The following is a 16,672-nucleotide window of genomic DNA, read 5'->3' as shown; positions in this document are numbered from 1 at the left end:
TAATTAATGTTAAAACATGCTATAAACATGTTAAATCACACTAGCAAAATGCTAATTAATGTTAAAACATGCTATAAACATGTTAAATCACACTAGCAAAATGCTAATTAATGTTAAAACATGCTATAAACATGTTAAATCACACTAGCAAAATGATAATTAATGCTAAAACATGCTATAAACATGTTAAATCACACTAGCAAAATGCTAATTAATGCTAAAAAATGCTATAAACATGTTAAATCACACTAGCAAAATGATAATTAATGCTAAAACATGCTATAAACATGTTAAATCACACTAGCAAAATGATAATTAATGCTAAAATATGCTATAAACATGTTAAATCACACTAGCAAAATGATAATTAATGCTAAAACATGCTATAAACATGTTAAATCACACTAGCAAAATGATAATTAATGCAAAAAATGCTATAAACATGTTAAATCACTAACAAAATGATAATTAATGCTAAAACATGCTATAAACATGTTAAATCACACTAGCAAAATGCTAATTAATGCTAAAACATGCTATAAACATGTTAAATCACACTAGCAAAATGATAATTAATGCTAAAACATGCTATAAACATGTTAAATCACACTAGCAAAATGATAATTAATGCTAAAACATGCTATAAACATGTTAAATCACACTAGCAAAATGCTAATTAATGCTAAAACATGCTATAAACATGTTAAATCACACTAGCAAAATGATAATTAATGCTAAAACATGCTATAAACATGTTAAATCACACTAGCAAAATGCTAATTAATGCTAAAACATGCTATAAACATGTTAAATCACACTAGCAAAATGCTAATTAATGTTAAAACATGCTATAAACATGTTAAATCACACTAGCAAAATGCTAATTAATGCTAAAACATGCTATAAACATGTTAAATCACACTAGCAAAATGATAATTAATGCTAAAACATGCTATAAACATGTTAAATCACACTAGCAAAATTATAATTAATGCAAAAAAATGCTATAAACATGTTAAATCACACTAGCAAAATGTTAATTAATGCTAAAACATGCTATAAACATGTTAAATCACACTAGCAAAATGATAATTAATGCTAAAACATGCTATAAACATGTTAAATCACACTAGCAAAATGATAATTAATGCAAAAAAATGCTATAAACATGTTAAATCACACTAGCAAAATGCTAATTAATGTTAAAACATGCTAACAAAACGCTAAATCATATAAACAACATGTTAAATCAAATGAGCAACATGTTAATTCATGTTAAAACATGATAGCAAATGTTAAATCATGCTAACATGTTAATTTGTGCTAACAACGTTAAAACATGTTTGCAGCATGCTAATTCGTGTGCTAAACATGTTCAATCATGCTAGCAAGATGCTAAAACATGGCAAATCTTGGTAATAAAAGAAAAGTGTAATGTATTGCTGTGATCAAAGCTGAATGTATGATCATTACTCCAGTCTTCAGTGTCACATGATTAGGAAAGCCATTGTGAATGTGTGCTGTCCCTTTAAGAGCGCGGTCACCTGATCTTTAGGCGTGCCGGGCCGGATGGTGTACACGCGTGTGGATGGCGGACTGCGGAACAGATCACGCTTCCCATGTGACGGCAGCATCCGCTAAACATCAGGAGGAACACACGCATCATCAGGTCCAGCGGTCCAATCACAGGTCAAAGGTCAGTGTCATACAGTACCTGGAATTCTCCAGACAGAGCCCCTCTGAAGCCCCAGGGCTCAGGGTCATCAGTCAGAGCCAGAGCAGGATGAGGAGTCCGGCCTCCTGCAGCACACACACACACACACACACACACACACAGGATGAGGAGTCCGGCCTCCTGCAGCACACACACACACACACACACACACACACACACACACACACACACACACACACACACACACACACACACACACACACTGGATGAGGAGTCCGGCCTCCTGCAGCAACAACAGCAGAATCAGGACCAGCTCACACACACTCACACACACACACACTGATTATTACACATACAGGGACACGCAGCAGCACACACACACACACACACACTCACACACACACACACACACACACACACACACACACACACACACACACACCCAGTGTTCTGACGTAGGCTTTGGCCATGGTGACGCCGCTCTTGATGTCGCAGATGTAGTTGTAGAGGTCGTAGAGGATGATCCGGTTGGGCACGTTGGACAGTCGGTTGAACATCTGGACCACAGCGCCGCACATCTGGTCAAACTTCTCCGCCCTCCGTGTCCATTCTTTACCCTGAACGTCACACACACACACACACACACACGCATTCAGTGTGTGCATTCACACTGTCCGCTCAGCTGTCAATCAGTCTTGAGGGCGGGGTTTATTGATATAGTGCCACGCCCTGTTATGGGTTATAAAGTCGGGATTGTGAGATATAAACACGCAATTCTGAAAAACCTTTGGACTTTATAACATGCAATGCATCTCACAATCATGACATTATGAAGCAGGCAGGGGCAGTGTGTGTGTGTGTGTGTGTGTGTGTGTGTGTGTGTGTGTGTGATGGGTAGGTTTAGGGGCAGTGTAGGGGGATAGAATATACGGTATGTACAGTATAAAAGCCATTACGCCTATGGAAAGTCCCCATAAAACATGAAAACCCAACATGTGTGTGTGTGTGTGTGTGTGTGTGTGTGTGTGTGTGTGTGTGTGTGTGTGTGACTTTAGAGCAGGTGTGTGTGTGTGTGTGTGTGTGTGTGTGTGTGACTTTAGAGCAGGTGTGTGTGTGTGTGTGTGATGGGTAGGTTTAGGGGCAGTGTAGGGGGATAGAATATACGGTATGTACAGTATAAAAGCCATTACGCCTATGGAAAGTCCCCATAAAACATGAAAACCCAACATGTGTGTGTGTGTGTGTGTGTGTGTGTGTGTGTGTGTGTGTGTGTGTGTGTGTGACTTTAGAGCAGGTGTGTGTGTGTGTGTGTGTGTGTGTGTGTGTGTGTGACTTTAGAGCAGGTGTGTGTGTGTGTGTGTGTGTGTGTGTGTGTGTGTGTGTGTGTGTGTGTGTGTGTGTGTGTGTGACTTTAGAGCAGGTGTGTGTGTGTGTGTGTGTGTGTGTGTGTGTCTTTAGAGCAGGTGTGTGTGTGTGTGTGTGTGTGTGTGTGTGTGTGTGTGTGTGTGTGTGTGTGTGTGTGTGACTTTAGAGCAGGTGTGTGTGTGTGTGTGTGAGACTTTAGAGCAGGTGTGTGTGTGTGTGTGTGTGTGTGTGAGACTTTAGAGCAGGTGTGTGTGTGTGTGTGTGTGTGTGTGTGTGTGTGTGTGTGTGTGTGTGTGTGTGTGTGACTTTAGAGCAGGTGTGTGTGTGTGTGTGTGTGTGTGTGTGTGTGTGTGTGTGTGTTGGTCAGTGGTGTTCAGACCAGAGTGAGCAGTGCGTCTGAGATTTAAACACGAGGAGCATTATCCTCATGACCTCTGACCTGCGGGGACTCGTGGGCGGAGCTACAGTTGGAGCGGAGCCAGTGCAGGTCCTCCAGCATGGCGAGGGCGGCGGCTCCGTGCTCATAGGGCAGGTAGAAGAGCTCTGCCAGCAGGGTCAGGTCCTCCAGCGCCAGCGGCTCCGCAGTGTACAGCGGGTTCTCTCGGGGCCCGGGGACAAACCCGTCCGTCTGCATCGGCTCCTCCTCCTCACGCTTCGGCCGGCCACAGCCTGAACCAATCAGAGGGAGAACACTTCAGTTTAGCATTTAGAGAATGGCCGTCCAGTAGAATCAGTGCTATGTGACTGGAGAAGACTAGAAAAACTCCAACACCCATAATGCACTGGGTGTGTTGCGCCTTGCTTCAGTAGGAAATACTTCTTAGCAAACTTTTAACCTTGTATTGTTCCTAGAACACGCCTTCTAAATAAAAGTATTATAAAATGTAATACTTCTCTACTATATAGCATGTGAAAAATAGTATGCCAGTACACTGATCAGCCATAACATTATGACCAGTGAGTAACACTGACGATCTGTTAGTGGGTGGGATATATTAGGCAGCAAGTGAACATTTTGTCCTCAGAGTTGATGTGTTAGAAGCAGGAAAAATGGGCAGCGTAAGGATTTGAGCGAGTTTGACAAGGGCCAGATTGTGACGGCTAAACGGCTATAAACACAAAAAAATTGGGGTCATGATTCGAGCATGCTAATTGGTCATAAAAAAAAATACTCCCACTTGTGCTCTTCGGTCAAAAATGACCACCATAGGAAATGAATGGGAAATCTGCAAAAACACAAATTCACAGAAAAAAATCTATATTTCTAACAAAACAAAAAAAATCTAAAACTTTATAATAAATAGTCTGTGAGACTTTTTAAATATATATTCAAATCCATCAAAAAAAATCATTAAATGTGTTCAAAAGAGAACTAGTGAACTCAAGCCATAGAGACCTCTAGTGGTTACACTCATGGCTGCAGGATTTCTGAAATAATTCCAAAAGAGGGGCTAATCTGCCTTCAAAAAAATATTTTGAAGGCCTAGTCTCTATTTTAACCTGAAATACTGCAAAAATAAAAAAATAAAAAATTGAATTTTTTCTTTTTTTTTTAATAATTTTCAATGGCAAAAATAGACTATAATTATTGCATAAATATAAAAAAATACCATCAAATCATCTCAAAATACAAAATTAAAAAGAAAAAATATTATTGAAGAAAAATAAATTGCATTGGTTTTACTGGGGTGGAGGAAGTTTATTTTTTAGGTGTCCGGTCACTTCTGAACAATGCAACCCCTAAAGCAAGAGCAGCAGAGGGTTAACGTGATGTAAAGGTTGGTTTTAGTCTAAGTTAGCGACTCTGTGACACGTGATGATAAAGAGATCAGGCTAGACGTGTGTTTTACCGTCAGGTTGATTCGCTCTACCAAACTCCACCAGCCAGTCTGTGAGCGCGAGCTGCAAAGCCTCATGGGGGTTGTAGTCCTGATCGTCTCCATCTGTGGAGCGACAGACATCGATACATGAGGAGGACACACCGCTCTCTTATGCTGCGTTCACACCGAATGCGAATTGAGCGTCAAAATCGCGTCTAGTTTCACGCGCGAACACTTTGAATGCATTCGCGCGTCCACGCCGAATTGGACGCGTGTAGAAATCAGGCGTTTGAAGCGAAATTGACTCGCGTTCAAGGCACTCCATGAGAAATATGTCATAAAACACCACTCTGCCTCTTTTCATTTTCATAAAATATATATATTAAGCATTAATAGACACACAACTGTGGTCCAGGCGACTCCTACATTATCTTCACTACATGTATGTTTAAATATCCTTAAAATATAAAGTTATGAAACTTCTCTTTGCCCTCAGTCAAAACGATTTGGCAGACAACAAATTATATATTCATGAGAGCAAAGATCGGCCGTTAGATCTACACAAGATGCACCACTACAGGCCATCAGAGCAGCAGCAGATGCAGAAGGACTGGCTGAGGTGAGGCTGCTCTCACTGGGGTTAATGAGCGGTGATCGCCGCTGATCGCCTGGATCTCACAACTCCAAAAACACAAGATTATTTTTTTTAAATAGGCGCTCTCTTTATAAATAAACCACAGATTTGAGCTTTAAACAACTACATTATCACCTAAAAAAGTCTTAAAACTACATTTTGTGACACAAAAGTTGTATTTTTAATTTATGCAGGGTTTCTCTTAACCACGTGACCGCAGTGAGCAGGCTCCTGATTGGTTAACGCGGCGCGAATTGACGCCAAAGTTCAAATTTTTCAACTCGGGCGTCAGACACGAATTCGCTTCAAACGCGTGAATGCACAAAAGCACCATTCGCGTGTAACGTGCGTATCGCGCAAGACGCTCAATTCGCGTCCAATTTGCGTCATTCGAGCGAACTGGACGCGCGAATGAGGCGGAATCGCGTCCTTCGCGCCGCGCGAAACACGCCTTCCGCGCCGCGGGACCTCCAGACGCGCGTCAACGCGCCTTTCCATTGACTAACATTGAAATCACTCGTGCAAGACGCTCAATTTGCGTCCAATTTGCGTCATTCGAGCGAACTGGACGCGCGAATGAGGCGGAATCGCGTCCTTCGCGCCGCGCAAAACACGCGTCAACGCGCCTTTCCATTGACTAACATTGAAATCACTCGCGCCAGACGCTCTATTCGCGTTTGGTGTGAACGCAGCATTACATCTCAACCCAACATAATCCGCCATCTTTACCCATAGGGACGTCCTTCTGTCCGCAGCTGGACTTGCACCACGTGGCCAGCGTGTGAATGGCCACAAAATTGGGCTCAAATTCACAGTTGGGGTTGGTGAGGACGCCTCTGAGTTTGGGGATGAGCTCTGTGGGCCGGTTCTTGAAGGGTCCGAGGAACAGCCTCTGCGGGTCGTAGTCGTTGGCGTGGATGTTGTCCCAGATGACCGGCGGCCTCCTCAGAACGGCGGACACTTCCTCTATAGACGCCACACTGATGTCCTGGGACACGACCTTTGGCCCTGACGGGACGAAAGCAGATCAGACACGTCATACAGCGGCTCATAGAGACAGAGCACAAAACCACAACCATCCAATCAATTCCCCACAGACAAAATCAAGCCCCGCCCCTACATTTGTTCTTGTTTGGAAAGCGATTCACTCGATATACGGCACAATAGAGACAGAACGTATTTAGGCCACGCCCACACTGGGGGGGGGACAATCCAACGCTCTCCATTGACTTTGCATTGCGTGAAGCGGCATCCTTGTCATTTCGGACTTATAACAAAAAACAGAACAATGTCTAAAAGCTGATATGTGACAAAGTGTACAGCAAACAAGCTAAACAACACAGAAATACGTTTTTATAAGCCGTCGACCCAAAAAAATGAGAGTTTAAGGAGACAAAAGTGGAAAAAGGCAGTAAAACGTGACGCTTCAGCAGAAGAATGGGTCAATTTCTGACACTCAGTGTGTCTCAGTAAGCGTATGTGTGCAGTAAATATGTTTTCACTGTTAAAGGGTTAGTTCAGCCAAAACTGTAAATTGTGTGATTAATGACTGAGCCTCATGTGGTTGGACACCCGTCAGACCTCCGTTCATCTTCAGACACAAATGAAGATATTTTAGTGTAAAGCTGATGCTCTGAAAGGCCTCCATTGGCTCAACTTTACACTCTCAAGACCCTTAAAAGACACTAAAGACTAAAGTTACAAAGTCCATCTCACTACAGCGGCTCTACAATAACTTTATGAAGACGAGAATAGTTTCTGTGCGCAAAAAAACCCTAAATAACGACTTATATAGTGATGACGATTTCAAAACACGGCATCATGAAGCTTCGAAGCGTTATGAATCAGTGAGTCGATTCAGCGGTTCAGAGCGTTATGAATCAGTGAGTCGATTCAGCGGTTCAGAGCGTTATGAATCAGTGAGTCGATTCAGTGGTTCAGAAAGTTATGAATCAGTGAGTCGATTCAGTGGTTCAGAGCGTTATGAATCAGTGAGTCGATTCAGTGGTTCAGAACGTTATGAATCAGTGAGTCGTACTTCTCAGTGTAATATAACGTGTTGCGCTCTGTCTCAATGGCCTGAATACACTTTTTTGTCCTTAAACGCTCGTTTTTTGGGTCAACAGCTTATAGAAACGTCTGGGTTTTTGGTTGTGGGTTTTGTTTAGCTTGTTTGCTGTACACTTTGTCACATATCAGCTTTTAGACATTGTTCAGTTTTTTGTTATAAGTCTGAAATGAGGCGCTTCACGCAATGCAAAGTCAATGGAGAGCGTTGGATTGTTTTCCCCCCCGGTGGGCGTGGGCTTCAGATTATGATGCGTGTGGCTCTGTCTCTACACGCGTGTTCTGCCAGCGGGCGCTGATGATGATGTCACCTGTCCAGAGGATGTCGATGCCCGCGCTGAGCTTCTCTCCGACCGTGTTGAGGTAGGCAGACAGCTGGACGCTCGGAGAGCAGAATGCAGCACAGTAATCTGCAGACAATGAGGATGAGCTCAACACTGAGGAGATTCACAGATGGGATTTACTGATAATAGTCCATGTGTTTGGCCAGTATAATGCTAATGTGCTTTAGTTTAGTTTTCACACCAATTTAGGTAGTCATTTGGTCGTGTGCTTTTGGCATTTTACTGTGCTATTTAGGTTTTATTTATTTGTGTTTTATTTATTTATTTTAGTTAATCTTATTTATTTGTATTTTTTTACATTTATTAATATTTTATTTATTATTATTCATGTATTTTAGTTAATTTTATTCATTTTATTTGTTACATTTATTAATATTTTATTTATTATCATTTATTTTAGTTAATTAAATTTTTTTACGTTTATTAAGATTTTATTTATTATTATTATTTATTTATTTTAGTTAATTTTATTTAGTTAATTTTTTTAATGTATTAATATTTTATTTATTCTTATTTGTTTTAGTTAATTTTATTTATTTGTATTGTTACGTTTATTAAGATTTTATTTATTATTATTTATTCATTTTATTACTCATTTAACGTTTATTCATATTTTATTTATTACTATTTATGTATTTTAGTTAATTCAATTTTTTACGCTTATTAAAAAGCGTAAAAAACAACTTTGGGCTGTAGCTGGCCCAAAGTTATGGAACAAACTTCCTTTATCGATCAAAACTGCACCCACAGTATCTGAGTTCAAAAGTCTTTTGAAAACCTGTTTCTGTTTTCTTGTGCGTTTAATGTCTTGTGAATGTCTATTTTTTTAAATTTCAGTAATGGACATAGGTAACTTCTGTACAGCACTTTGGTCAACCAAGGTTGTTTAAAATGTGCTCTATAAATATAATAAACTTGAAACTTATTAAGATTTTATTTATTATTATTTTTTATTTTAGTTAATTTTATTACATTTATTTTTTTTTACATTTTTTAAAGATTTTATTTAATATTATTTATTTTAGTTAATTTTATTTATTTGTATTTTTACGTTTATTAATATTTGTTTTTTATTAATTTTAGTTAATTTTATTTATTTGTATTTAAAAAATTTTTTAAAGATTTTATTTATTATTATTTATTAATTGTATTACTTTTTTATGTTTATTAATATTTTATTTATTACTATTTATGTATTTTAGTTAATTACATTTTTTACGTTTATTAATATTTTAGTTATTTTAGTTAATTTTATTTATTTGTATTTTTAAGTTTATTAAGATTTTATTTATTATTATTTATTCATTTTATTATTTTTTTAACGTTTATTAAGATTTTATTTATGACTATTTATGCATTTTAGTTAATTACATTTTTTACGCTTATTAATATTATATTTATTATTATTTATTTTAGTTAATTTTATTTATTTGTATTTTTACGTTTATTAAGATTTTATTTATTATTATTTATTCATTTTATTACTCTTTTAACATTTATTCATATTTTATTTATTACTATTTATGTATTTTAGTTAATACATTTTTTTACATTTATTAAGATTTGATTTATTATTATTTACATATTTTTAGTTAATTTTATTTTTTAAGTTTATTAAGATTTGATTTATTATTATTTATTTATTTTAGTTATATTTATTATAGTGCTTCAACATAAAATTATTTTATTTTATTGCCAAGGAAACATTTCTAATTTTCGTTTAGTTTAAGTGTTTCAACTAATATTTATATTTAATTTCAGCTTCATTTCATTTAACAGAAATGTTTATTTAATAGTAAATATTAATAGTTTCAGCTTTAGATAATAACCCTATGTGTGATATATTATAGGGCATTTATGTTTATTTGTTATTGAAAAAAAATGTTTTGTTGTTGTATGTTTTGTATGCAAATTTCCCTTTAAAGAACATTAACGATGGTTGAACAGTGATATTTTACTGTCATTGATATAATATTTTAGTTTTTATTCATATTTTCAATTAGATTTTATATTTTCTGTTTTCATTTTAAATTCAGTTAAAGTTTTAGTCATTTTATTGTTGTTTTCTATGTCTATATAGTTGAGTATTTTTTATTATAGTAGTAGAAGTGTTGTCAACTCTCTGAAACCCAGTGCAGGTGTATAATCTGTTGTTGAGTTGTGTGTGTTTCTGATGCCCCTGTGTACCGGTGGGGCAGAAGAGGAAGGTCTGCGGCTCGCCCAGGTGCAGAAACAGCTCGTTGGTGACGCACACCTGAGCTTCAGCGAATGAGCCGAAAGCTTCTCTATCCGCAGGACACATCTCTGCCTCGATGTCGTCAAACAGCAGCGCGAACGCCCGGCAGCCGAAGCCACACACCTGCCGGAGAAACAAGAACATTACTGAGGAAACAAGAACTGAGGAAACAAGAACATTACTGAGGAAACAAGAACATTACTGAGGAAACAAGAACTGAGGAAACAAGAACATTACTGAGGAAACAAGAACATTACTGAGGAAACAAGAGCATTACTGAGGAAACAAGAACTTTACTGAGGAAACAAGAACATTACTGAGGAAACAAGAACATTACAAGAACATTACTGAGGAAACAAGAACATTACTGAGGAAACAAGAGCATTACTGAGGAAACAAGAACATTACTGAGGAAACAAGAACATTACTGAGGAAACAAGAACATTACTGAGGAAACAAGAGCATTACTGAGGAAACAAGAACATTACTGAGGAAACAAGAGCATTACTGAGGAAACAAGAGCATTACTGAGGAAACAAGAACATTACTGAGGAAACAAGAACATTACTGAGGAAACAAGAACATTACTGAGGAAACAAGAACATTACTGAGGAAACAAGAACATTACTGAGGAAACAAGAACATTACTGAGGAAACAAGAACATTACTGAGGAAACAAGAACATTACTGAGGAAACAAGAGCATTACTGAGGAAACAAGAACATTACTGAGGAAACAAGAACATTACAAGAACATTACTGAGGAAACAAGAACATTACTGAGGAAACAAGAACATTACTGAGGAAACAAGAACATTACTGAGGAAACAAGAACATTACTGAGGAAACAAGAACATTACTGAGGAAACAAGAACATTACTGAGGAAACAAGAACATTACTGAGGAAACAAGAACATTACTGAGGAAACAAGAACATTACTGAGGAAACAAGAACATTACTGAGGAAACAAGAACATTACAAGAACATTACTGAGGAAACAAGAACATTACTGAGGAAACAAGAGCATTACTGAGGAAACAAGAACATTACTGAGGAAACAAGAACATTACTGAGGAAACAAGAACATTACTGAGGAAACAAGAGCATTACTGAGGAAACAAGAACATTACTGAGGAAACAAGAACATTACTGAGGAAACAAGAGCATTACTGAGGAAACAAGAACATTACTGAGGAAACAAGAGCATTACTGAGGAAACAAGAGCATTACTGAGGAAACAAGAACATTACTGAGGAAACAAGAACATTACTGAGGAAACAAGAACATTACTGAGGAAACAAGAACATTACTGAGGAAACAAGAACATTACTGAGGAAACAAGAACATTACTGAGGAAACAAGAACATTACTGAGGAAACAAGAACATTACTGAGGAAACAAGAGCATTACTGAGGAAACAAGAACATTACTGAGGAAACAAGAGCATTACTGAGGAAACAAGAGCATTACTGAGGAAACAAGAACATTACTGAGGAAACAAGAACATTACTGAGGAAACAAGAACATTACTGAGGAAACAAGAACATTACTGAGGAAACAAGAACATTACTGAGGAAACAAGAGCATTACTGAGGAAACAAGAACATTACTGAGGAAACAAGAACATTACTGAGGAAACAAGAGCATTACTGAGGAAACAAGAGCATTACTGAGGAAACAAGAACATTACTGAGGAAACAAGAACATTACTGAGGAAACAAGAACATTACTGAGGAAACAAGAGCATTACTGAGGAAACAAGAACATTACTGAGGAAACAAGAACATTACTGAGGAAACAAGAACATTACTGAGGAAACAAGAACAGAACATTACTGAGGAAACAAGAACATTACTGAGGAAACAAGAGCATTACTGAGGAAACAAGAACATTACTGAGGAAACAAGAACATTACTGAGGAAACAAGAACATTACTGAGGAAACAAGAGCATTACTGAGGAAACAAGAACATTACTGAGGAAACAAGAGCATTACTGAGGAAACAAGAACAGAACATTACTGAGGAAACAAGAACATTACTGAGGAACATTACTGAGGAAACAAGAACATTACTGAGGAAACAAGAACAGAACATTACTGAGGAAACAAGAACATTACTGAGGAAACAAGAGCATTACTGAGGAAACAAGAACTGAGGAAACAAGAACATTACTGAGGAAACAAGAACATTACTGAGGAAACAAGAGCATTACTGAGGAAACAAGAACATTACTGAGGAAACAAGAGCATTACTGAGGAAACAAGAACAGAACATTACTGAGGAAACAAGAACATTACTGAGGAACATTACTGAGGAAACAAGAACATTACTGAGGAACATTACTGAGGAAACAAGAGCATTACTGAGGAAACAAGAACAGAACATTACTGAGGAACATTACTGAGGAACATTACTGAGGAAACAAGAACATTACTGAGGAAACAAGAACAGAACATTACTGAGGAACATTACTGAGGAAACAAGAACATTACTGAGGAAACAAGAACATTACTGAGGAAACAAGAACATTACTGAGGAAACAAGAGCATTACTGAGGAAACAAGAACATTACTGAGGAAACAAGAACATTACTGAGGAAACAAGAGCATTACTGAGGAAACAAGAGCATTACTGAGGAAACAAGAACATTACTGAGGAAACAAGAACATTACTGAGGAAACAAGAACATTACTGAGGAAACAAGAGCATTACTGAGGAAACAAGAACATTACTGAGGAAACAAGAACATTACTGAGGAAACAAGAACATTACTGAGGAAACAAGAACAGAACATTACTGAGGAAACAAGAACATTACTGAGGAAACAAGAGCATTACTGAGGAAACAAGAACATTACTGAGGAAACAAGAACATTACTGAGGAAACAAGAACATTACTGAGGAAACAAGAGCATTACTGAGGAAACAAGAACATTACTGAGGAAACAAGAGCATTACTGAGGAAACAAGAACAGAACATTACTGAGGAAACAAGAACATTACTGAGGAACATTACTGAGGAAACAAGAACATTACTGAGGAAACAAGAACAGAACATTACTGAGGAAACAAGAGCATTACTGAGGAAACAAGAACATTACTGAGGAAACAAGAACAGAACATTACTGAGGAAACAAGAGCATTACTGAGGAAACAAGAACTGAGGAAACAAGAACATTACTGAGGAAACAAGAACATTACTGAGGAAACAAGAGCATTACTGAGGAAACAAGAACATTACTGAGGAAACAAGAGCATTACTGAGGAAACAAGAACAGAACATTACTGAGGAAACAAGAACATTACTGAGGAACATTACTGAGGAAACAAGAACATTACTGAGGAACATTACTGAGGAAACAAGAGCATTACTGAGGAAACAAGAACAGAACATTACTGAGGAACATTACTGAGGAACATTACTGAGGAAACAAGAACATTACTGAGGAAACAAGAACAGAACATTACTGAGGAACATTACTGAGGAAACAAGAACATTACTGAGGAAACAAGAGCATTACTGAGGAAACAAGAACATTACTGAGGAAACAAGAGCATTACTGAGGAAACAAGAACATTACTGAGGAACATTACTGAGGAAACAAGAACATTACTGAGGAACATTACTGAGGAAACAAGAGCATTACTGAGGAAACAAGAACAGAACATTACTGAGGAACATTACTGAGGAACATTACTGAGGAAACAAGAGCATTACTGAGGAAACAAGAACAGAACATTACTGAGGAACATTACTGAGGAACATTACTGAGGAACATTACTGAGGAAACAAGAACATTACTGAGGAACATTACTGAGGAAACAAGACAATATGATCAGAGCCAAGCACAACAGAAGCAACTTCAGCTTCAAAAATGAGTGAAGACGTTTGGAGACCATGTTAAGCAGAAATGTTGAAAACCCAATAAATACATTGAGTTGTATAGAGCCAATGTCATGTTTTGTTCAATTATAGCGCCACCAAGTGGTGCAGTCCCACCGCGTTAAGTGTGTGTCCTCAGAGTGCGCCCATACATAAGAGTGCCAAATCTGGTGAAAATATCTCGTTTTGTTTAGGAGTTATGGACATGAGCATAACCCCTGACTTTGATTTAAAAATTCCTACGATGTTTCGTCTCGATCGGACAAACGCTTCCGAAGATATTTGCAAACGTTGTCTAAACGGTAAATCACAACATTGAACAAACCTAGCATGTTTGGTATTGTTGGACTCGGCGAGGATTCAGGAATCTAGGGATGTGAAGTTTGAAGAGAAGTCAACCAAATCCAAAGCATGTGAATGTTTGATTTCACCACTAGGTGGCGCTGGCTGAAACTAATCCGGCTCCTTCAGGGCATCGTGCTGATGACTCACACCGAGTTTCATAACGATACGCTCATGCATTCATAAAATACAGCATTGTACTACAAAATTCAAAATGGCCGATATGGAAAAATTGGATATAATTCGACTCAGCATGACACCCCGAATCTAACGGAAAAGTGGCAGGAAAATTGGCACTACCAAAATTAGCATAATGCCTGCCTCTGGTCCTGATTGGCTGAGCAGCGTCTCTTTGCCCCGCCCTCACTCACTGTAGTTAATTTGCATAATGCCCACCTCTGGTCGTGATTGGCTAAACAGCGTCTCTTGGCCCCACCCTCACTCACTGTAGTTAATTTGCATAATGCCCACCTCTGGTCGTGATTGGCTAAACAGCGTCTCTTGGCCCCACCCTCACTCATTGTAGTTAATTAGCATAATGCCCACCTCTGGTCGTGATTGGCTGAGCAGCGTCTCTTTGCCCCGCCCTCACACATCTGCCCTCGTATCACTGAGTGTCAAGAGCTGAGATTCAGATATGATAATGAGCGCTCGCTTTTTGACCAATCACAGCAGAGCAGCTCTCAGAGAGGCGGAGCTTAGAGACACTGAGAGAGAAGAGATGACGCTGCAGTGGAGATTATGAGGAAACTGGATTAAAAAGTTTGTAGACAAACTTTAAGTTGGCCTAGCCAGAAAGTTTGAAATAGTTTTAGTTTAGTAGTTTTGATAGATCTCGGGGTGGTTGCTATGCGGTTGCTAGGGTACTCAGGGTGGTTGCTAGGGTGTTGCTAGCGTACTCAAAGTGATTGCTAGGAACCTCAATTTTTGTGATATCAACGTCAAATTTGGAACACATCTTGTTTAAATATACGGCTTTGATTTTATATAAATTTTAGAGTAAAAATGATTTTGTAATCGATAAAAAATGCTTGTTTAAAGGCACAATATGTAAGATTTTTGGATTAAACTACACCAGACCCTTGGATGCATGTAAAGCTGCTGTAGGAGACTCCATAAAGAGCGTAATGGGTTGGTTTAGATGATAACAGAAGTCTGCACCTGGCTCAGTTTCCTCTTGAGCGCCGCCACCTCTTTAGGGTTGGAGAAGGTGATGTCCAGCCCAGGGGACAGGGCGTAGATGAACTCCACATTATGCTCCTTCGCAGCCGAGATCAGCGTCATGAGTTGATCTGCAACACACAATCCAGGAGCTTTTCAGTCCCAGCTCAACTGTATATATCGTTACAGAGACAATGTAAAAGCACAGAATGCTCATATTTCAGATCTGCTCACCGGCCTCCTCCAGGGAGTACAGGTCTCTCCAGTACATCCTGTGCTTATAGTCATCCTTGGGAGCGTAAAGATACGCGTTCAAGCCCCATCTCTGCTCCCTGTGAAGAAAACCACACACACACACAGTGAGATAAACCAGCCGATAACACATGATGACATCTGATAAGAGGGTTATTCACCTCCTGAAGAGCTCTGTCCTCTGGCTCATAGTCCACGGCCTCCCATAAAACCCTGCCATACACAAAGGTCAAAATTATACATTTTTCTTTTATGCCAGAAATCATCCGGATATTAAGATCATGTTCCATGAAGATATTATTGTATCATAAATGTATTATTAGTAGTGATATGCATTGCTAAGGACTTCATTTGCACAACTTTAAAGGAGATTTTCTCAATATTTAGATGTTTTTACACCCTCAGATTCCAGATTTTCAAATATTGTCCTAATAAACCACACATCAAGACCCTTATTGCTCTAGGGTCACATGTCCTTCTACATTATTATTATTATAAAATACAAGTGCATTCTGTGTATTATTATTAGTAGTAGTAGTAGTAGTAGTACATTTTTAAAATACACATCGCATTATAAACGCTTTAAGCTTAACATCCTCACTGATTTATATTTATGTAAATCATGTTTATATTCACCCTCGACCACTCCACTCAGGAAGATGTTGGATTTGTTGGACATGATTCGTGGTTTAGCAGCTGATCGCTTCGATGTTTGTGCTCTTTAATGGTTCTCAGCGCGCTCGATGATCTTCCTGGATCTGAGGACACACACTCAGCTGTTCGGATTAATGTTTATGTTTATAATCTCTCAGCTTCCTTATTGTACGCGTGGTCACACCGTCGCGCATGCGCGCTTCCTCAGCTGTCAGATAAAGCCCACCTTTCGCTGAGGT

General features: G+C 38.4%; 1 protein-coding gene across 2 annotated transcripts in view; it reads right to left on the bottom strand.

Moving 5' to 3' along the window:
- ogal (O-GlcNAcase like) overlaps window positions 1-16,634 on the bottom strand; it is a 24,068-nt gene extending 7,434 nt beyond the window's left edge. Inside the window, exons 1-12 of one of the 2 annotated variants that reach the window (XM_079845162.1) lie at window positions 16,416-16,634; window positions 15,941-15,992; window positions 15,762-15,859; window positions 15,528-15,658; window positions 10,093-10,264; window positions 7,873-7,971; window positions 6,224-6,502; window positions 4,891-4,983; window positions 3,480-3,709; window positions 2,118-2,292; window positions 1,715-1,800; window positions 1,545-1,637 (exon numbers count right to left, since the gene is read on the bottom strand). In XM_079845162.1, the coding sequence (XP_079701288.1) occupies window positions 1,545-1,637; window positions 1,715-1,800; window positions 2,118-2,292; window positions 3,480-3,709; window positions 4,891-4,983; window positions 6,224-6,502; window positions 7,873-7,971; window positions 10,093-10,264; window positions 15,528-15,658; window positions 15,762-15,859; window positions 15,941-15,992; window positions 16,416-16,458 (1,551 nt within the window). In that variant the 5' untranslated portion in view covers window positions 16,459-16,634. The remainder of the gene's footprint in view (window positions 1-1,544; window positions 1,638-1,714; window positions 1,801-2,117; window positions 2,293-3,479; window positions 3,710-4,890; window positions 4,984-6,223; window positions 6,503-7,872; window positions 7,972-10,092; window positions 10,265-15,527; window positions 15,659-15,761; window positions 15,860-15,940; window positions 15,993-16,415) is intronic. The other variant, XM_079845161.1, reaches the window with a different exon arrangement.
- Between the last annotated feature and the right edge of the window lie 38 nt (window positions 16,635-16,672).

Source organism: Gobio gobio (genome assembly GCF_949357685.1).
Source record: "Gobio gobio genome assembly, chromosome: 19".
Lineage (NCBI taxonomy): Eukaryota > Metazoa > Chordata > Actinopteri > Cypriniformes > Gobionidae > Gobio > Gobio gobio.
The sequence above is the reverse complement of the archived record's forward strand: the minus strand, read 5'-3'. Positions and strand labels throughout refer to the sequence as shown.